Here is a 22,128-nt window from a genome sequence, read left to right as displayed (position 1 = left end):
AACATGCTGATTAGGTGCATTCTCACATTTTCCTTGTTCATTGTTTTCATTCTTTTCGCTCTATCCAACATCTTCACCATGTACATCAACAATAATATAAATGTATTAATATTTAATGACCATCCTAGTTGCTAATCCAAGAGGAAACAAGATTGGCAATTGAACTTTGTGGATTTTAAAAAAGAAGTACTAACCTGTTTTCTCTTTAAACAAAAGAATCAAATATTCTCTGAGAACCTTATGAGGAAAAAATATGGTACTGGATAACCTGTTTCAGAAATATATATATACACACACAAACAAGAACTTCTTAAACTCGACATGTGTGCAAACACAAATTCTCATGTATAAACCACAGTTTTTTATGATTCATAGTTGTATCCATGTAAAAGAACTTCACACATACAGCTTTTGCTTTGAAATTGAAAATTTTAACACTCAAGTCCTATAGAATTTATTTTTCACTTTTCACTTGGAGAAAGTAAAAAGACCTTTAATCAAATGAAGGCCATACCTCATCCATTCTTTTTGCAGTTTAAAATCACTAATGCATTATGTGCAAATTGAGTTCAAGAACCTGAAAATGTGCATTAATACGTCAAGCAAAACAAAAGCCTAAAAAGAATTCATATTAGCAATGGCATACCGTGGGCAATACTACAAAAAAAACGGCTTTAGGCCACGTTTGTAAAACGTGGCCTTAAGTCCAAAAAATGCGGCCATAGGCCCATTTGGCCTATGGCCGCGTTTTTTTAGGCCGCGTTTTCAAATGCGGCCCAAACCTCGTGACTATAGGCCAGACGGGGTCTATGGCCGCACTTTTCAAACGCGGCCTAAGACTGAGGTCTATCGCCGCACTTTTCAAATGCGGCCTAAGCATGGGGTCTATGGCCGCACTTTACAAACGCGGCCTAAAACGGGGTCTATGGCCGTGTTTTTTAAATGCGGCCTAAGGCCCAGTCTTAGGCCGCGTTTGAAAAGTGTGGCCATAGACATTGTCTTAGGCTGCGTTTATCAAATGCAGCCATAGATAGTGTCTTAGGCCGCGTTTGTAAGTGCGGCCATAGACGGTGTCTTAGGCCGCATTTGTAAAATGCGGCCACAAATCCCTCTATAGCCGCGTTTTGAACGCGGCTACAACCCTTTTAATATTTCTTCAATCTGTTTATAGCCACGTTTTAAAAACGCGGCCATAGTTTTTTTTTTTTTTTTTTTTTCCTTCTTGCCCTTTACAGTAGATGGTGAATACACAAACGCTGCTATAAGTTTTACAAACGCTACTATTTCAAGTTTGAATATCAAAAGAATATCAAGCTGAAATTTTCTTAAACTTATCACAATATTTTAAACTTGTCACAATTTAAAGTTATACCTCAACTTGTCACATTATACACATGACTTCCTATGGCTATCCCATCTCCAAGCTTTTTGTCCATAATGCCACTGCAAGAAAGGAACCAAACACAAGAAGTCAAAAATGGAACTTTTTTCCTAAGTACAAGAATTTTAAAAATAAATGAGTAGCAAACTTCCACAATATACTCTTTTAAAAAGATTATCATTTAAATAGATATTATAACGTTTCTTCTTCCTAAAACTAAAACGTTTCTTCATTCCTAAAACTATTCAGCCAAATATTTACGTGCATATCTGTAGAAGACACTGCCCCGACAGTCATTCCAAGGTATGATTAATAACTTGAGCAGCATCACTAAATTCACAATATGGACATATGAAACTCTCTATACAATTGTATGATGCAACAAGCAAGAAGAGTCAGACATAGACACTTTACATGGGGGAGGATGAGAAAGACATTCAACAAATAAGTATTTCCTTTCAACAAATGAGTAAATACTTAAATTCTATCTCAATCAATCCACTTGCTTCAACAAAGGTTCATGGCTGCCAAGGTTCCCAAAGATATTGTGGAGTTTTCTTTTTTATAAAATAATAATAATAATAAGGCATGGCTGGGTTTGTTTTAAATCAATGTAACTTTATTTATTTATTTATTTTTATAAAAAAAACTATGTATTTCATTTATGACAACCACGCCACTTTTTTGTTGTTGTTGTTGTTGTCACTTTGAAATTTCACTTTTTATTAATTATTATTATTAATAAAAGATAGAAACAGTATGAAATCTCACTTCTTGCAATTTTTTTTTTCTTACATCAAGTTTTCTTTTTTGATAAAAGAAGATTGATTGTTTATTTATGCAATATCTCAATTTAAAATAGGAAAGAGAGATGAGAGACATTCCTCACATTGGCCAAAGCTTGAATGTGAATGTGACTTGTGGATGATTTAAGAAATGAAGATGTGGATGTAGTGAAGGGATTACTTACTATGTACCCACAATTTTTTTGTTTTACAATGGGTCATAGACCCAACTTCAATGTTGACTATGTTTGACCAAGTTTTGTAAACTTTGACTACTCATTTGTCACAATCCAACCATCTGATTTTTGTCATACTTTACAAACACCCATATATCACCAGATTCTTCCAATCCAATGGTTAGATTTTGGATTTAAGTCTAGAATATTATGGACATGTGTCATTGTACCAACACATCAAGAAATTTTGATTGGTCACGTTCTCACAATCCAACTGTTTGATTCAGCTCAAAGTTCATCCAAACAAATATTTTATCACGCTCTTTCAATCCAATGGTCAAACTTTAAATCAGATTATGGCATAAGATGGAAGCGTGTTGTTGTATCCACCTATCATGAAACTTCAATCACTCAAAATATTCAATACTCTTTCAGGAGAGTTATATACTATATAAACATTACTAAGAATTGAGAAAATGATCTAAAAAACACAACCCAAAATCTACAAAATGACCATAATGGATTTGTATGTGACTTTTGACTACCTTGGTTTGCTATTTTAAAACTTGAAACTGATAAGAACATGAAAATCAAGAAAACCTTAAAACACTGACTAATACCCAAAACCCACTTAAAACCTCCTTGATCAACCTAATTTGATCAAGTCTAGTGGTTCTGGAACCAACTTTGAAGTTTGACCAAAGATTGAACAAGTTTAATAGACTTTAATGAATTTTTGCAAGATTTGACTACTCTGTTCTCACAATCTGATAGTTTGATTGTCACTGTAATTTACAAACGCAAATATTTCACCACATTCTTCCAATCCAGCAGTCAAATTTTGGATCTCTATTCGGTTGCATGATGGACGCATATTGTTGTACCCACCTAATGGGAAACTTTGATTAACCTTGTTGACACAATACGACCATCCAAAATGGCTGAAATACGCCACCAAAACTAGGAGATGACCAAAATACTCATAAACTTCTAAAATAACCAAAACACAACCCAAAACCTACAAAATGACTAAAGTGGCCCTCAAAACTTTAAGATGATCAAAATACCTTTTACCTCTAAAATGACCAAAATAGCCCTTAAGTACTTGGAGGGTCTTGAAAGATGTTTTTGTGTAGCTTTTAAAATTAAGATTGAGGAAAATTCACCATTCAAAGAAGATAACCATTTGTTATGGCCATATGTATGTTGGAAATCACCTTTATTGTGAGGGATTTACCTTACCATCACTAATACTTTTTTTCTTAAGAAAATTTTAACTATTAACGATAACCAACATGTTCATCGCAAATAACAATTGCAATATATAGTGATAGAAAAAAAAAAACCGTTAAACATGAAAAATAAGGGCATGAATTCCCCCTTGGAAAAAAATTACGTCGACGGCTTAGGTCCGTCGCAAATCTTATTTATTGCGAGGGATCCAAGTCCATTACTAATACATTCTTTCTTTTAAAACAAATTAACTATTTACAACAGTCAACATGTTTGTCGCAAATACAAAGTCAATTAGAAAAATAAAAAATAATAATTGTGATGGATAAATGTCATCACAAATGTGAAAACTAAGGGGGGGAATTTTACCTCCAAAATATTTTACCATTTTCGATGGCTTTATGTCTATTGCTAATATTCTCTTTTATATTTACGATGGAAGAATGTTTGTCACAAATACTAACACCAAAAAAAAAATATTTTTGGTATTTTCGACACATGAAAGCCTTCACAAGTGTTAATAGTTCCGACGGTTTTTCTTCAATCGTCATAAATAATACTTTATTAGAGACGAATATTTTTATTTTGTCACAAAATGTAAGGCGGGAACACTTCTCTCCAAAAAAATCATATTTTCGACAAAAATAATAGGCATTTTCGATAGGCTTATTTTGCCGTCACAAATCACTACAAAAAAAAAAACGGCTTTAGGCCACGTTTGTAAAACGTGGCCTTAAGTCCAAAAAACGTGGCCATAGGCCCATTTGGCCTATGGCCGCATTTTTTTAGGCTGCGTTTTCAAATGCGGCCCAAACCCCGTGACTATAGGCCAGAGGGGGTCTATGGCCGCACTTTTCAAACGCGGCCTAAGACTGAGGTCTATGGCCGCACTTTACAAACGCGGCCTAAAACGGGGTCTATGGCCGCATTTTTTAAATGCGGCCTAAGGCCCAGTCTTAGGCCGCGTTTGTCAAATGCGGCCATAGACAGCGTCTTAGGCCGCGTTTGTAAAATGCGGCCACAGATCCCTCTATAGCCGCGTTTTGAACGCGGCTACAACCCCTTTAATATTTCTTTAATCTGTCTATAGCCATGTTTTAAAAACGCGGCCATAGTTTTTTTTTTTTTTTTTTTTAATGCCTTAAGTTTTTCTGCAGGGGGAAAGTAAGCAAGCAATTTTTATGCCAAAGAAAAATCTTAAGAGTGGAAACAAAAAGACTCACTGTTCTTAATTTCTACTCATTTGTATTTTTAGAGGTTTTGAAAAATTCTTTCGTGTGAAAATGATTTAGTTTTGTGCTTCAGGAACTAGCCTTGGAAATATTGGGAACCTTGGCACCATGAACCTTTGTTGAAGCAAGTGGATTGATTGAGATAGAATTTAAGTATTTATCATTTGTTGAAGAGAAATACTTATTTGTTGAATGTCTTTCTCATCCTCCCCCATGTAAAGTGTCTATGTCTGACTCTTCTTGCTTGTTGCATCATACAATTGTATAGAGAGTTTCATATGTCCATATTGTGAATTTAGTGATGCTGCTCAAGTTATTAATCATACCTTGGAATGACTGTCGGGGCAGTGTCTTCTACAGATATGCACGTAAATATTTTGTTTGTTTCATACTTCTCCAGCTTATTGAAAAGGTAACAACCTTTCAGCTCAAAGAAATTCCTTTAATTTTTATGATCAACTCCATTGTGATTGGTGCTTGTGGTGATATTTTGGCTGAATATTTTAGGAATGAAGAAACGTTTAGTTTTAGGAAGATTTTGGTTATAATATCTATTTAAATGATAATCTTTTTAAAAGAGTATATTGTGGAAGTTTGCTACTCATTTATTTTTAAAATTCTTGTACTTAGGAAAAAAGTTACATTCTTGACTTCTTGTGTTTGGTTCCTTTCTTGCAGTGGCATTATGGACAAAAGCTTGGAGATGGGATAGCCATAGGAAGTCATGTGTATAATGTGTATTATGGACAGTCATGTGTATAATGGACAATCATGTGTATAATGTGACAAGTTGAGGTATAACTTTAAATTGTGACAAGTTTAAAATATTGTGATAAGTTTAAGAAAATTTTAGCTTGATATTCTTTTGATATTCCAACTTGAAATAGTAGCGTTTGTAAAACTTATAGCAGCGTTTGTGTATTCACCATCTACTGTAAAGGAAAAGGGCAGGAAAAAAAAAAAAAAAAAAAACTATGGNAGACAGAATTTAATTTTTCTATTATTCTCCCCCGATCAGGTATCTATTCTATTTCTATTATACGCATGCTTTGTTATTCGCTTGAAAGATTTTGAACTTTTGTGGTTTTTGTTCTTGACTTTGAAATGCAATGTGAAAATTGAATTTATGGTTATGTATTGCGTGCTTTCAATGTGATTGCAGGTGCATTGGGAGTTCAGCTCAATGCGGTACGCTTTTGTGGTTCTCTTCGCTTGTCTAGAAGTGGATGTGGATAATTGTCTTTACATTAGGGTTGGTGAGTTTGGATTGCTTTTTTTATTTTTCATTGTAGATTATGAGCGAGTGGGTCTGAATTATTATGTGCATGTCCTAGCAAAAAACTAAAGAAAAACAAGATAATGTGAATGCCTTAAGTTTTTCTGCAGGGGGAAAGTAAGCAAGCAATGTTTTATGCCAAAGAAAAATCTTAAGAGTGGAAACAAAAAGACTCACTGATCTTAATTTCTACTCATTTGTATTTTTAGAGGTTTTGAAAAATTCTTTCGTGTGAAAATGATTTAGTTTTGTGCTTCAGGAACTCAGCCTTGGAAATATTGGGAACCTTGGCAACCATGAACCTTTGTTGAAGCAAGTGGATTGATTGAGATAGAATTTAAGTATTTATTCATTTGTTGAAAGAAAATACTTATTTGTTGAATGTCTTTCTCATCCTCCCCCATGTAAAGTGTCTATGTCTGACTCTTCTTGCTTGTTGCATCATACAATTGTATAGAGAGTTTCATATGTCCATATTGTGCATGAATATTATTTTGATATAATAGACAGAATTCAAGTTTTCTATTATTCTCCCCCGATCAGGTATCTATTCACAATATTATACGCATGCTTTGTTATTCGCTTGAAAGATTTTGAACTTTTGTGGTTTTTGTTCTTGACGTTGAAATGCAATGTGAAAATTGAATTTATGGTTGTGTATTGCGTGCTTTCAATGTGATTGCAGGTGCATTGGGAGTTCAGCTCAATGCGGTACGCTTTTGTGGTTCTCTTCGCTTGTCTAGAAGTGGATGTGGATAATTGTCTTTACATTAGGGTTGGTGAGTTTGGATTGCTTTTTTTATTTTCATTGTAGATTATGAGCGAGTGGGTTTGAATTATTATGTGCACGTCCTAGCAAAAAACTAAAGAAATACAAGATAATGTGAATGCCTTAAGTTTTTCTGCAGGGGGAAGTAAGCAAGCAATGTTTTATGCCAAAGAAAAATCTTAAGAGTGGAAACAAAAAGACTCACTGGTCTTAATTTCTACTCATTTGTATTTTTAGAGTCTTTGAAAAATTCTTTCGTGTGAAAATGATTTAGTTTTGTGCTTCAGGAACTTAGCCTTGGAAATATTGGGAACCTTGGCAGCCATGAACCTTTGTTGAAGCAAGTGGATTGATTGAGATAGAATTTAAGTATTTATTCATTTGTTGAAGGAAATACTTATTTGTTGAATGTCTTTCTCATCCTCCCCCATGTAAAGTGTCTATGTCTGACTCTTCTTGCTTGTTGCATCATACAATTGTATAGAGAGTTTCATATGTCCATATTGTGCATGAATATTATTTTGATATTATAGACAGAATTCAATTTTTCCATTATTCTCCCCCCGATCAGGTATCTATTCACAATATTATACGCATGCTTTGTTATTCGCTTGAAAGATTTTGAACTTTTGTGGTTTTGTTCTTGACTTTAAAATGCAATGTGAAAATTGAATTTATGGTTGTGTATTGCGTGCTTTCAATGTGATTGCAGGTGCATTGGAGTTCAGCTCAATGCGGTACGCTTTTGTGGTTTCTTCGCTTGTCTAGAAGGATGTGGATAATTGTCTTTACATAGAGTTGGTGATTGGATATGTATAATATCAAAATAATATTCATGTGTACAATATTCCTTCATGAACATCCAAAAAGTAATACAACCTACAATAACAAAATATCCACAACGAGTCCTCATTGTGATGCAGTGCTACCCTGAATATATTAAACACATCGTATTAGTAGCACATAAACAACGCATTGCAATAAACACACAATTTTCATTAAATTAAATGCAACATTTTTATACCACAGGAAGCTGTGACGCATTTGGAAATGACCTCATTGAATCGAACATGCTTCTTACGCCCGCCATCATTTCATCAATTTGTATCTTATGCTGTGCATCTGATTGCCGCTTTGCTTCAGCCAGTGCTTCGTCAATTTGCTGCTTATTCTGCTCACGTATTTCGGCGATTTCCTCCTTATGCTTCGCCTGCATTTCGGCGATTTGCTCCTGATGCGTCTGCTTTGACTGGGCAAGTTCATCCCTTAAAGTCTAGTGTGAAGTTTCCAATTCAGTTATCCGATGAGCTGTTTCCCTGGACACCAGTGGAGTCGATGTATAACATGGTAGGTTGGACCCACTTCTTCCTGATGGGGTTGGTCCAAAACCAACCCCACGTACACATCCATGCCGTTCTACCCCCATCACTTGAGCAAATGCATCATCTTTTGCCCATAGTATTCCTTCATGAGGCTCTCCTTGTAGTGAGCCCCCCTTCCTTAAAATGTCAGCCATTTTATCCTGTTTTCACACAAGAACCAAATACCATATTACTTGATATAGTACTATTCACGCACAAAATACAAAAGAAATAAGTTACAATATAGGGCTTACAATCTTATCTCCCACTTCAGTACTAATAGGCTGCCCATCTTTGGTGCTGTATACTTTTGCAAAAACAACAGCACGCTCCACTGCATGCGCACATTCTTTTGCCTACGTCATATTCAACAACCTCATTACAATAGTGAAAATTTATGTAAGTGATATGAAGCGGCAATTGACAACCAAACATAGCAAATGGAATTTGGGATATAACATGCAACATAATGTGAACGGTTTTAGATCCCTTAAACACACAGATTGCGTAGCCTAGATTAATTAGCCAAGTTGTTACTTAGTCAAATTAAGCAATTCTAGGTTAAAACAATCAAACAATCATATCAAGAATAATAATGCAGTGGAAAATAAATAACACAAGATATGATCACCCAGGAAACCACACGGTAAAAACCTGGGGAGGATTTGACCCACCGATCCTCAAGGCTAACCTGAATTCACTATGAAAGAATTGAAGTTCATACAAAAGGACTACAAGCTCCCCGCTCGACTTCCTAATGCTACCCACCAGTAGAACTTCCTGACACGACCACGCGCAGGGCTCCGAATCCACGGACTACTTCTTTCTTGAATTCTTCAATCAGCTACAAGCTCCCCGCTTGCTTTTCTTTTAATCTTCAATGGCAGCAACCTGTTGATCTCAAGTGAGAAAATATCTCTACCTTGAAAACCCTAAGTTTATGTGAAGAAAAGCTCCTCTAAGATCTCACAAGAGATTCACATAAACAGCAAATATGAGCAACAAAGACTTAGAGAGGTTTGGGTACAAACCCTAAAATAAAAAGGAGGCACAAGAGGCACTCTAATCTCTCTCTCTGAGTCCCAAAACGTTCTAGGGTTTTCCTTATATATAGAAGTGTTTTACTTGAACCCCAAGACGTTAAATAGAGTTTGGTTGAAACTGGAACTCTGCAGAAAATAAATCTGTACGTGTTCGATCGATCGAGTATAACTTTTCGATCGATCGAGCCTTACAGATTTTAGTCCAATAAATCTGCACTCACTCGATTCCAGTTTTACAAATAAACATACTTTGAGCAAGCCTAAACAAGACTAAACAACCTTTTTGATCATGGTTTGCCAACAATACAAATTAGAGTTCTAAATACATATATTTTAAATCTTTAGAACTACATAAAACAATATAAAAAACACAATTTATTACGTTCAAAAAGACAAGTGAGTTGTTTTCTTTAGTTGTGATAGTGGCTACAATAGTCCCTACCTAGCCCCATCCCAAAGTTACTCCCCAACCCATTTTCCATCAGTCAACTTCCTCACATTTCCTCTCTCTCACTTGTCTTTACTGTAAGAGTGTTAATTTTTTTTTGCAATCATCTTGTTTTTGCTGTCACAACGTCAACACTAACGTGATTTAAATAAGCACAATAAACATGAAATGTTCCCGTCAATAAAAATTCTTCAACTTTCGGAACATATTCTGTTTTCTTTTTTTTTGGTTTTTTGTCCCTATAAAGCTAAAGCATACTGTACACATAATTATATACTATAAGCTATTTTAAGCATTTTAACATACACACACACACACACACTTAATCACAAAGTAATAACAGATATATATAGGCAAACTATCCTCTAAATTGTCACACACCCTAAAAAAGTTTTGATATGAACCCATAAAATTTCCTACTTTTCTTATAGTTCAAATACTACGACTACTAGTTTCTTCTTTCTTGTATACATGAAAAAATGGTAATGATCTTTACTATGACCAACAATACGGACAACTCTCTCTCCCTCTCTCTCTCTCTCTGTAAAATACTATCCCTATTTATTCCAATAAGACCTAATGTCTATCCTAACGAAATTAAAATAATACTAGTTTTTTTTCATATCCAAATTGTAATTCCCATTGGGGTTTTCAAAGCGTATGTTTAATCTCCAAAATCACCAAACCAAATGGACACGCCTATATAGAGTAACTCTACTATCATAAGCACTGCTTATTTTATCACTAAATTAGCAGAGTCAGTTCAAAATCATGTTTCGTTCCCAAAGTCAGAAATAGTAACGAAGTTAATTAGTTCAAAACAAATATTTGAAGAAAGTAGTGAGAATAACAATTTCATGGTGCTAGAACCAAAGCAAGACAAGTGATCTGCCTCAAAAGCTAGGTACATTGTCAGCTGAGAATAACAAAAATTTCATACTAATTCACAGAAGATGCTCAAATTCATCCGTAAATTATTTTCATCATAAAATATTATAATACTAAAACCCTGGCTAGTTAGGATAAATAGCATTTCTTACCATTTTGTCAGCAGTTTGTGCAAAACTTATAGGCCCTGACCTTGCTATGTCCTTCTGAAACCCACGACTTTTTATGTTCGTATCAATTAATGTCTACGAACACATTGCCGCCAACAAATTAAACCAAAAAAAAAAAAATCAGTTAAATAAATTGTACTCAGTAACTTCAAATACCCCATCATATGTATTCAAATACCCCACTAAAAGATAATAGAGCATGAATATAGCGAAACCTTCGTAGCAGACGAAAACCAATAATCAACTAGCGCCTCGTACTGCAGCCTATCAATATTATATGGTTTGGCCTGAATGACATCTTCTTTCAATGCATCTTTTGGGTAACATTTCTTTTTCAGCTTGCTTCTTCGATTCCTCCTCAATTCCCCAAGTAGGTGCAGTGCCCAATTCTTTTGATTAGCTGGTAGGATAATATGAGCGGGAATGATTTTTTCTGAAATGTAAAAATTGAGTGAGCATAGTGCAATAGTCCACCCTATTGAAAATGCCATTTAACACACATACGACTGTAAATAACAATAAAAAAGTAGCTTAATTTGATACTACCTCAATCTCTATCCAGCAAGCTTCTTTTTCCTTATCAGGGAAACGTGTCCAAGCAACTGGCACAAGTGGGCACAAGATGGGGTTGAGGCAAATGGTGCCCAACCACCTTTTGAAAGTTTGTCCGCTGTCCCCAATCGGTTGGCCCTTTACATTTACCTCCAATTGAACTTTCATATTTGGTGGCAGACTCCATACTCGCTGCATTAGCGTTACCCCACGCTTTTTACGCACATTACTATCTGATGGGGTTTCTTGAACCACATCTTCTGCACGCCCATTACTGGATACTGGCGTTTCTTGCACCAAATCTCCTGCATATAGTAAATCGCTATTAGGAATGAAGTTTCAAAGATTACAATTACAAAAAAATTAATGTATATAGCTCAAGAGCTCAACTAACATGATAGTGATGTTAGTAAATGTGGACATTTTGATACTTGCCTTTTAAATAATATTTTTTCCCCATTTTTTATGTTAATTTACTTATTACTCAGTACAATAAGTGAATTCACTCATTCATATTTTCATAAATTTAAAAGAAGCAATGGGCAGCCTATTGTGTATTTCTCAAGAATATATAAAAAAGCATGTTCAATCTAATTTTATAATCATTCTAATCAGATAAAGGGATTAATATTAATAATTAATCCCTTTATATATGCAGGAGAATGATTAATTAATTAGCAAAAATGGTAATAATTAATATTAATATTGTAGGAATTTTGTTCACTAAAAAAGCAAAATGACCCTAGACATAGAAGTTATTTTTCATATTATTTCCAAATTTTGCTAACACTTCACACATAAACATCTTTTTCAGTTCTTCTACGGCTACAATAACTCAAAACAATGTTATGAAAATATGGTAACACTTTGTTGTACCGTAGAATGTTGGTAAATGCAGTACATCTTATCCTTAGCCGAAATATGTTGATCATTTTCCACATATGAAACTCTATTAAAGTTTGAAGTGGCTCACAAAAATCTCGAATTTAAAGCCTACTTTTGACACAAATTACAAATTACATCATCTAATTTTGTCATAAATTCAATTTAGCCTTCTAACTTGCACGGTCTTTTTAAGTCAATACGATAACTTGTACGTTTATTAAATGTATCTTTTTAAGAGACATTATTTTCAAAATGCAAAACTACCAAAATTACATAATTTCGGACACTTGACGGCTAATTCTGTATATATATAGTAGACGAAATGACCACCTTAAAGAAATGAAAAAATATGCATTTAGTATCTTTTCTCAAATGTTACATTTGAAGATATGTCAACTACCTGGAGAAGGGGGTTCTGTCTCATCATCATCACTTGCGTCCCCTCTTGCCTGGTCAGCCACAAAGGCGGCCCTTAGCTCTGCCTGCACGCTCTCTTGTGCACGTGACGATCCTTGGCCAACTTCAACAACACTCAATTGATTTTTCCTTCGCCTTCCTGCGACCAACACCAAAAAAATTATGCGTCTAGTAATAAATATCAAACATTACATTTGAAGACATGTAAACTACCTGCAGGCTGTGTCCTAGCATCACTTGCAGCCGTTGTTGCCTGCTCAGCACTAGACACAGCTTCACACTCATTCTCCCCCCTCTGTCGTGAACATGAGGGTCCTTCGCCAACTTGTACAAGCGGCAATTGGCGTTTCTTTCCCATTCCTGCGTTCCACAAGTTTACAACACAAAGAAAATGTTAATATTACACAACAATCAATTGCACACAATTTAATTGAAAAAGACAAAGTTAAATAACTCATTTTAATATCTACCAATATATACAAGCATATATCCAAACAATTATTCTTTGCCAAACACAACAACAATGAAACGAAACTCTAACACCACACGAACATATATCCAAACTTCGTAAGAAATTAAATTCAATTCTAATAACAAACTACGGAAGGAACTGGATGCATAAGAAGCACAAATTAAAAAAATGTACAATATTAAGAGGAATTAACAAATTCATCAAATACTACATAAAGGCATTCCAACTAATTCATGAATGGATATGTTTTCAATAATAATTGTAACATCCAAACGCATAATACAACACTATACTATTACACTACTCATCCTCGATGTACTCGTCCTCGTTGTCATCTTCATTGTCGTAGTCATCGTCAATAAACTCACAATTGTCTATATTGTTTACTTGATGAAGATCTCGTTCAGCAATGATAGAGGCATCAATTGTCATTCCCTCTACATCATCCCGAGCCCAACTAAGATTGTCACTTGCAACCTCATTAGTACTTATATTGTATGGAATGTTCTCAGTTTCATTATATGTGTCATCCTCGTCACGTTGGGGACCAATACCGGCATCAAACACATCCCTAGCTTTAGTTTTGACAACAACATACCAATCCTTGTGCCTTTTATCTTCCACATAAAAAACTTGCGTAGCTTGAGATGCCAAGACATATGGTTCATCTATTATGTCATCCCCACCATGTATGAAGTGTGTAAAGTTCACCATAGGAAACCCAAATTCATCAGTCTTATATCCTCTCCTATTTTGGTCATCAACCCATTTACACTTGAATAACACATGTTTGATATTGTCAGAATAATTCAACTCGATTATATCCCTTAGAACACCATACCACGTAATGCCACCATCCGTAGCGACACTAACTCCACTATTCTGCGTTTTCTTATTTGCCTCATCATTTACACTCCTAAATTTTAAGCCATTTATGACATAATGCTTCAGCCGCTTTACATAAATATATGGCCATTTGGACAGTGCAGCAAGGGTATCACTAACTCCCTCCCTTTCCCTATCAGCACCAGTCAATGACATCACCTAACATATCCAAACAAAATTATTCATATCAGCACAAGTAATCATAATTGGGACAGTATTACAAGTTTAATAAGTTGAAAATGTTATACATACATGACCCCTAAACCAAGTACAAAACTTCTCCATATGGTGCTTATCTATAATGCCCTCGGAAGAACGATGGTGGCCTTGTTGGAGTTCATCATCTATCAATCTTTTGTGCATCCTGTGCAGGCAATTGTATTAGGGGTAATAGACCTAAAGTACATTAGATTGACGTGCAATGATATTTGTATACGTATTACTTACTCACGAAAGTGGTTGATGTTTTCGGAATTGAATAAAACATAGCGATGGGCTTGGGTCCACTCTCTATTGTTTAGTGTCACAATTGAAACAGCCCCTGTTGACTCCTCAATCGTCCTGGTTGGTCGATTAAATATTGTTTCAACTCCTTCCATATACCGTGAACAAAATGTTAAGCACTCCTCTACTATGTATCCTTCAGCAATAGACCCTTCTGGAGCAGCTTTATTTCGTACGTAAGACTTAAGACGTGAGAGGTACCTATAAAGGAATGATAAGATTAATGATCAGCAATGGTAATTTGAAGACGCACATGCAGCTCATAATTGATCAATAATATTACACACATGTTACCTCTCAATGGGATACATCCAACGGTAGTGCACTGGACCACCAATCTTGGCTTCAACAGCTAAGTGCATGACTAAATGCACCATCACTGTAAAGAAGGATGGAGGAAATATCTTTTCCAATTCACACAATGTCACTGCAATGTCTGCCTCAAGAGTCGCAATATCTGAAACCCTAAGGGTTTTGGAACAAATTTCTCTAAAGAAGCAAGCTAACTTTATCAACGGCCTAGTAACATGAGATGGCAAAGACCCGCGTAACGCTATGGGAAAAAGTTGCTGCATCAAGATGTGATTATCATGACTCTTCAAACCAGAAATCTTGCATTCTTTCATATTCACACGGCGTGAGATATTGGAAGCATACCCATCAGGCACTGTTACGTCCTTCAAAACTTGCAAGAAACCATCCTTCTCTGACGAAGTCATATGAAAACAAGCGGGCGGTATGGTATACTTATCAGCACTTTTTCGCTGTAGGTGGAGTTCACTCCTTATCCCCATGTCCGCCAAGTCAAGGCGTGCTTTGTAATTGTCCTTTGTTTGATCCTTCAAGTTCAGTAATGTGCCAAGTATATTGTCCATCACATTCTTCTCTATATGCATCACATCAAGATTGTGTCGCAACTTCTGATCCTCCCAATAAGGTAAGGTGAAAAATATACTCCTCTTCTTCCAACCATTATGGTCTGCCTCCCCTCTCTTTCTTTTATTGTAAGCAAGTTGACATTTCCTTCCCAGACAACGTCCAACTAAATGTTCAGTGTCCAGAATAATGATTAACGCGAGTGGCGGTTCAGGAGCCGATCGCGTATCATTAGATCCATCAAATAACATACCTTCTTTCCGGAAATCGTGGTCAAAATCCAACCATCGCCTATGTCCCATGTAACAGAATTTGTGTCCATTTTTCAAATATCGAGAGTCGGTGTACACGGCACAAGAAGGACATGCCAAAGCACCTTTGGTACTCCAACCCGACAAATCTGCGTACGCAGGAAAATCATTTACGGTCCACATCAATGCTGCACGCAATTGGAATATTTCTTTTGAAGATGCATCATATGCCTGTACTCCAACATCCCATAACTCTCTTAGTTCTTCTACTAACGGTTGCAAGTACACATCTATAGCAATCCCTGGCGAGGTAGGACCAGGAATAAGTAATGATAGAATCAAAGATGATCGTTTCATGCACAGCCAAGGTGGGAGATTGTAGGGGACCAACATAACAGGCCACGTACTATGAGTACTACTCATAATTCCGAAGGGATTGAACCCATCCGCAGCTAATCCAAGTCTGACATTACGAGGGTCAGACGAAAACTCAAAATGCTTACTGTCAAACATTTTCCATGCATCTGAGTCAGCAGGATGCCGCATAACCCCATCATCAGTACGACCATTAACATGCCATTTCATAGAACTAGCCAGATCAGGTGAAAGAAATAGCCGTTGCAATCTTGGCTTTAAAGGGAACCACCGTAGGATCTTTGCAGCTTTCTTCTTCCCCTTAGTGGATGAAGCATTTTTACTAGCAACAGATGCCTCATTTGTTTTCCACCTTGATTCGTTACAACAAGGACACGCGTCGAGGTTAACATTTTCCTTCCAAAACAGCATACAATCATTAGGACAAGCATGGATCTTCTCATAACCCAAACCCAAATCTCGAACAATCTTCTTAGCCTCATAATGGTCCTTTGGCAACTTAGCGTCTGAAGGAAGCATATCCATTAGGACTTGAAGCAACATAGTAAATGACTTGTTCGTCCAACCACACAGAGTCTTCAACTGGAACAAAACGACAATGGCTGAGAAAATGCTAAATTTTGTACAACCTTCATATAAAGGTTTGTCTACATCATCTATCATCTTGTAAAACTTCTTGGCCTCATCATTCGGACCTTCTACCGAATGTTGCACAGTTGGACCTTCTTCCATTGGTTCGGGTGGCATTTCATGGGGGGGGCACAAATCGTGCAACATCCCATGAAAATCACCGTATAGATTTTGGGTTTCTTGCACATGAGAGCTCCCACATTCTGTAGGCGTTGTAGCAGTCGCCGATTCCCCATGAAATATCCAAATTTTGTAATTATTAAGCATCCCCGAAATCCAACAATGATCACTTGCCACATTTAGCGGTTGTAACATCAAATTCACACATTTTGCACATGGACATAAGATCTTCCCATCGCACGCGGATAGAGACGCAAATTCCACGAATTTTGCTACACCTTCAAAATATTCCCTTGAACCCCTCCTCTTGTCCATCCAACTTTTATCCATTGTGATACTATATTTACAGAATTTTACCTACAGCAAGATTTGTTACTACAAAGGTAATATTTATGTCCATAATTACATTCATCAGTGATTTGTTAAGAACAAACATAGCCAAGCATGCTTAAATTATCTTAGAACATATAACACTTATCCTAGACTAAGTCAGTGTGATAAGTTCTCAAAGTAATTAAGCATAATTGTTTTAAAAGTATATTAACAAATACTCAATTCATGTAATTGTAATAATTATTAAATACGTAATAATTATTAAGTCTGTAATACCATGATGCTTAATTACTTGGGTCACTAATCAAAAACGAGTTAAGAAGAGATTGGTTGACAATTTAAACTGTAATGATGTTGTATGAATATGTGCCCAACAACCAGTGTGGATGCAAGAGTGTGATGTTGGTTTCATACCAAACATGTGCTTCAAAAGGACCTATATGAACATAATCCATCAACAATGCCTAAATGAAGGACTCATTTTCTTTGCTTTCTGTTTTACACAGTGTCATAAGAGAAGTAAATAATGCAATGACACCCAAAAATGAGAATAAGTTGGCAAGTTTTTCTTAGGAAAGTAGTTCATACCAGATGGTTGTTCTCGTCTAACTCAAAGGATAAAGTTCTTTCCCAACCTACAATCCCACAAAATTTCCATCACACATATTATTGTTAGTAAGGGTTCATTCAATGTAAGTAATATACATGCAATTATTATTGCAATGCAAACCACTACCAACGAGTCCTCATATCTATTTTACTACTTAAATGAAATCCAACTTCAAAAATGTTGCTTTTGGATTCATACCTCTAGTCCACCACAGCTGGTCGCAATTATGTGTGCGGTTTCAGAAGCTCATTTCAAGTCAAAAGAGTATACAGCAGAGATGGTAGGTTCCTTGGATAGCCTATCATCCACATTACAAGAAAAGATGAATATGTAGAAAGGTTAAGGCAAATGTCATATTTCATCAAGGTTTTCATAGCCAAAGTGAAGCATGTAAGGCACAACATTAGCATAAGGGAAGTATAAATAAGAGAGAAACATCCAAAAAAAAAAATATCTAATCAGTTCCTTAATGAAATAAGTTCATGAAAAGCATGTTAGCCTAGTTCATCTTACTGCCCAAGTGCATGAAGATGCGACCTCTCATAACTAGATTTTCAAATTTATGTTCTATTGCAATCATATGAGAGACACAGATTTTAAAATACGTGCAGATCTTTAGAAATCAAATGTGAGCAAGAGAGGGCAGCTGATTATGATTGTGCATTTAACTATATATTAACTAAAGGCAATGGCATCACATGACATGACATTACTTGTTTTTTTCTTAATACACGAGCACACCAACTTCAACCAAATCAATAGTTTAATTATATGATGTCTATATATATAATCACGGGGTTGAGAATAAAAAGTTAATAGTATTAGGCTGAATGAGAGAAGTTAAAAATCACAATAAAACAGTTACAATGTCAACTCACAGACCAAAAATTACTCACAGAATCATTGTCAAACAACACAATTGCAATAATTTCAAGGCACCAAAAATAAAAATAAAAATTCAAATAAAAAACACTCAAGAGGAAGAGTAGTAGCCTTTGTAAGACCACCCTTAAATTGTCTTAAAAAAAAGGTGGGTTTTCATTCAAACATTTAATATCATTATTCAATAATCTTTTTATTTTTTGATTAGTAAATAGTTCATTAAAAGTCAAAAGAAAAAGTGATATTCATTTACACAATAAAGCCTAATAGTTCAATTTTATCAAAATGAAGTCTGAAAATAATAAAATAAATAAACCTAACATGTATTTTTTAACTCAAATAACAAATAAATCAATCTAACAAATTTAAAAGACGTATTTTTTGAAAAATATTGTGTAAGTTGGGTTAGTTTGCACTTTACAAAAGTGAAATTTTGCAAAACAATCCAACTCAACAAAGCTCTAAAAACAATACAACCAACCGTGGCCATCAGCTAATAAAAAACCAACGAGAAGAATCAAGTTGAAATGGTGAGTTGAATGTACACTTGTAATATGTTGGTACCCCACTCATGAATTGTTCATATTTCGAACTTCATATCGACCAAGCCTAAAAGCGAAAAAGAAAATGAAAAATGTTACAACTCGGGAAAAAAGGTTGCCAAATTTAGTATTGTTTTAACACCTTGTTTGACAGGTAAGCCACGATACAAGGAATAAAAAATATATGCTTAAGATTTTAGATTTACGAGTTTGAGTTTTATATATATTTTTTAATAAATTTAGATTTAGATTAGGTGCTTTCAACCCAAACATGTCTTTTCCCATTATATATAAGTGCACAAAAAAAAAAAGATCAAACTAGACCAAAATGAACTGAAGTGATCCGAATGGACCAAATTGGACCAAATAGACTGAATCGGAACTAGGTGGACCAAATAGGACTGAACTGGACCAACTAGACCGAATAAGACTGAACTGGACAAACTAGACCGAATAAGACTGAGTACAATGAAAGTGGGTAGAATGGACCGAATAGAATCAAAGAGGACAAAATGGACTGAATAAGACCAAATTGGTCGGTGGTGCATCAAAGTGAACAAAATGGACCCAATAGGACCATGTGGACCGAATAGGACCAAATAGAATCAAAGTAGACAAAATGGACTGAATAAGACCAAATTGGTCGGTGGTGGATCAAAGTGAACAAAATGGACCCAATAGGACCATGTGGACCGAATAGGACCAAATAGAATCAAAGTAGACTTAGAACACGATATCTATATAAAAAAAATTACTAATAATTATTGCCATTTGTAGTGTCAATAAACTCCCCCAGACCAATCCTTCACCCTACAGTTCCTCAACTGCATCTTTGAATTAGTATATGCAGAATTGATACCTTCAAGCCCCCATCCTAAACACCTCTACTATTTGCATTTTTGTTTACTTATTCCTTTTTACTTTTCAGGCTAGTAATTCATTGAAACAAATCTACGAAACATTTAGAACACAAATTATCCTCACAAAGCAGCCCAATATATGTTCCAATCACATAATACAATTTACAACCAATACATTTCACCTGTTTCATTTTGTTTTATTGGTATGTTATAGACGTACCTAGTAGGTTTTAAACTCACGACCTCACCTTCCAACTAATTATTATAGGAGAAGGAAGTGCCAATTGAGTTATAACTCATTGGCACGTTTCTTCATCATTACCAAGAACTTGCCAATACTTGCATATAATACATCATGAATTCTCATTCAACCCCGGCCAACCTAACTGGCTAACTACCATCTAGCCAAAGGATTCAGACAACAATTTTGCTTCTTAAATTATACAATTTTTGAAGGCGACCATTAAATTTGAACAAATCTAAAATATGTGGATAATTACCACATGAAAAATGACAAGAGCATCATTCAGTTAGGTACAAATACATGGAAAGTATTGTATGCATCAGATAATTAATCAGTTGATCTACTTCATAATTTGAAAATTTAACCTTGGATGAAGTTGTTGTATCAAATCCACATCTAATTTAATTGATATTATTATATGCAACCTTCTTAATTGATATCTCTAAATGTGCATGGAAAAATAGAAACTTCTCCATTTACCTAAAATGGGTAATAGAATTCATTTAACAGCTAAGATTTTCTATGCAAAGGGTCGGGTTGGGTTTGAGGTATTTTTTTTATGTCATCGGTTTAATGCCTTTGGTGCATCAAGCAAAGTTGTTTTTATTATTTGAACGTCCAGTGTATCTGTGGAAAACCCAATACACAAAATTGAAATACTACATATTAAAGAAAACCCAATACAGCACACCAAACATGTCCACAAAAAACTACATATTAAAGGCTCAAATCCCTACATATTAAAGAAACCCCAATACACAAAATTGAAAAACTAAAACAAAAAACGACATAAACAAAATCAGAATGAAACTTCAAAAATCACCCAGACCATCAAAAATCACCAATCACAAATGAAACTTCAAAAAATTTAGGATATTTTCAACTAATGCAAATCAGAATCAACAACAACATAAACAAACACACAGAAAGACCCAAATGCAAATTGGGAAAAAGGGAAAAGCTGAGAGGAAGTACCAATGAGAAGAGTGGAGAAAGATCGGCGATGGGTCTTGGGTAACAGATCGGCGATGGGGCGTGGCTTGCGATGGCTGATTGAACGGATGGGTGAGGCTGATGGATGAACGGCACCGGGCTTCGAAGATGGGTGAGGAGGAGGATGAATCGGGTCGGCGATGGAGCGTGAGCTTCGGTGTGACTGTGAGGACGATGATGGCAGATGAGGACAAGCGTGAGCTTCGGTGTGTGACTGTGAGGACGATGAGGACAAGAGTGAGCTTCGGTGTGTGACTGTGAGGAGAGAATGACTGTGAACGGGAGGGGTGTGTTAAGGAACAAAGAAAACAAAACAAAAAAATTCTGCCCAAAAAGAGGCTTTGATGAGGCTTGGGCCGCGTTTGAAACGCGGCCTTAGACCCTTTCTATGGCCCCGTTTTAAAAACGGGGCTTTTGTTGTTGTACTACAGCCCCGTTTTTGAAAAACGGGGCTGTAGTTCGTCTGGGGCCGCGTTTTTGCAAACGCGGCCCAAAAAAACGCGCCCCAAACCCCGCGTTTTTTGTAGTGTGGGTTCATAAGAAAGATGCCTCACTAATTGTTACAAGGTCTCTTCCCATGAGACTTATGTCTTGTTTGGATGGAGGGGGGAAGGAGGGGGAGCGGAGGGGAGTAAAGCAGACTTGGCTAAAAATAAACTAATTTTGTGCTAAATCTATTTTACTCTACTCTACCCCCCACCCTCTCCCTCAATCCAAACGGACCATTAGTGTCACATGAGGAAGAATAGAACCATATGCGTATCTATTACTTATAAATTTGAAATAAGTAGTCAAAATATCAATTCAAATGACTTTGCAGACATTTTTTAAAAAAATTTTAAATCTATATCTAAATACAATTTTTAATAATAGTAATATTATATTAAATAATAAAAATAAAAATATTATTAACCAAATAATTGAACCAATTACCT

The 22,128-nt window shown here is 35.7% G+C and overlaps 1 protein-coding gene and 3 long non-coding RNA genes across 5 annotated transcripts; all 4 read right to left on the bottom strand.

Moving 5' to 3' along the window:
* Window positions 1-7,671: 7,671 nt before the first annotated feature.
* Window positions 7,672-8,594, bottom strand: LOC136062766 (uncharacterized). Its single transcript, XR_010624488.1, has 3 exons — window positions 8,468-8,594; window positions 7,877-8,374; window positions 7,672-7,782 (listed from the first exon to the last, which is right to left on the bottom strand). It is a non-coding gene; the product is annotated as an uncharacterized LOC136062766 (long non-coding RNA).
* A 1,954-nt stretch (window positions 8,595-10,548) lies between these two features.
* LOC136062767 (uncharacterized) lies at window positions 10,549-11,623 on the bottom strand. The gene is made up of 3 exons (XR_010624489.1): window positions 11,309-11,623; window positions 10,978-11,162; window positions 10,549-10,837 (listed from the first exon to the last, which is right to left on the bottom strand). It is a non-coding gene; the product is annotated as an uncharacterized LOC136062767 (long non-coding RNA).
* Window positions 11,624-12,670: 1,047 nt separating this feature from the next.
* On the bottom strand, window positions 12,671-21,444 carry LOC136062765 (uncharacterized). Of its 2 annotated transcripts, XR_010624487.1 has the most exons (5): window positions 21,176-21,444; window positions 17,871-17,970; window positions 17,651-17,697; window positions 12,830-12,976; window positions 12,671-12,755 (listed from the first exon to the last, which is right to left on the bottom strand). It is a non-coding gene; the product is annotated as an uncharacterized LOC136062765 (long non-coding RNA). The 2 variants fall into 2 exon arrangements; XR_010624486.1 differs by lacking the exons at window positions 12,671-12,755; window positions 12,830-12,976 and having other exon boundaries at window positions 17,384-17,697.
* Window positions 13,389-14,679, bottom strand: LOC136062768 (uncharacterized). The gene is made up of 3 exons (XM_065762296.1): window positions 14,421-14,679; window positions 14,226-14,337; window positions 13,389-14,132 (listed from the first exon to the last, which is right to left on the bottom strand). The coding sequence occupies exons 1-3, from the start codon at window positions 14,570-14,572 to the stop codon at window positions 13,389-13,391; spliced, it is 1,008 nt and encodes a 335-aa protein (XP_065618368.1). The 5' UTR covers window positions 14,573-14,679.
* Window positions 21,445-22,128: the final 684 nt, after the last annotated feature.

Source organism: Quercus suber, unplaced genomic scaffold (genome assembly GCF_002906115.3).
Source record: "Quercus suber isolate HL8 unplaced genomic scaffold, Cork oak 2.0 scaffold_450, whole genome shotgun sequence".
Taxonomy (NCBI): Eukaryota; Viridiplantae; Streptophyta; class Magnoliopsida; order Fagales; family Fagaceae; genus Quercus; species Quercus suber.
The sequence above is the reverse complement of the archived record's forward strand: the minus strand, read 5'-3'. Positions and strand labels throughout refer to the sequence as shown.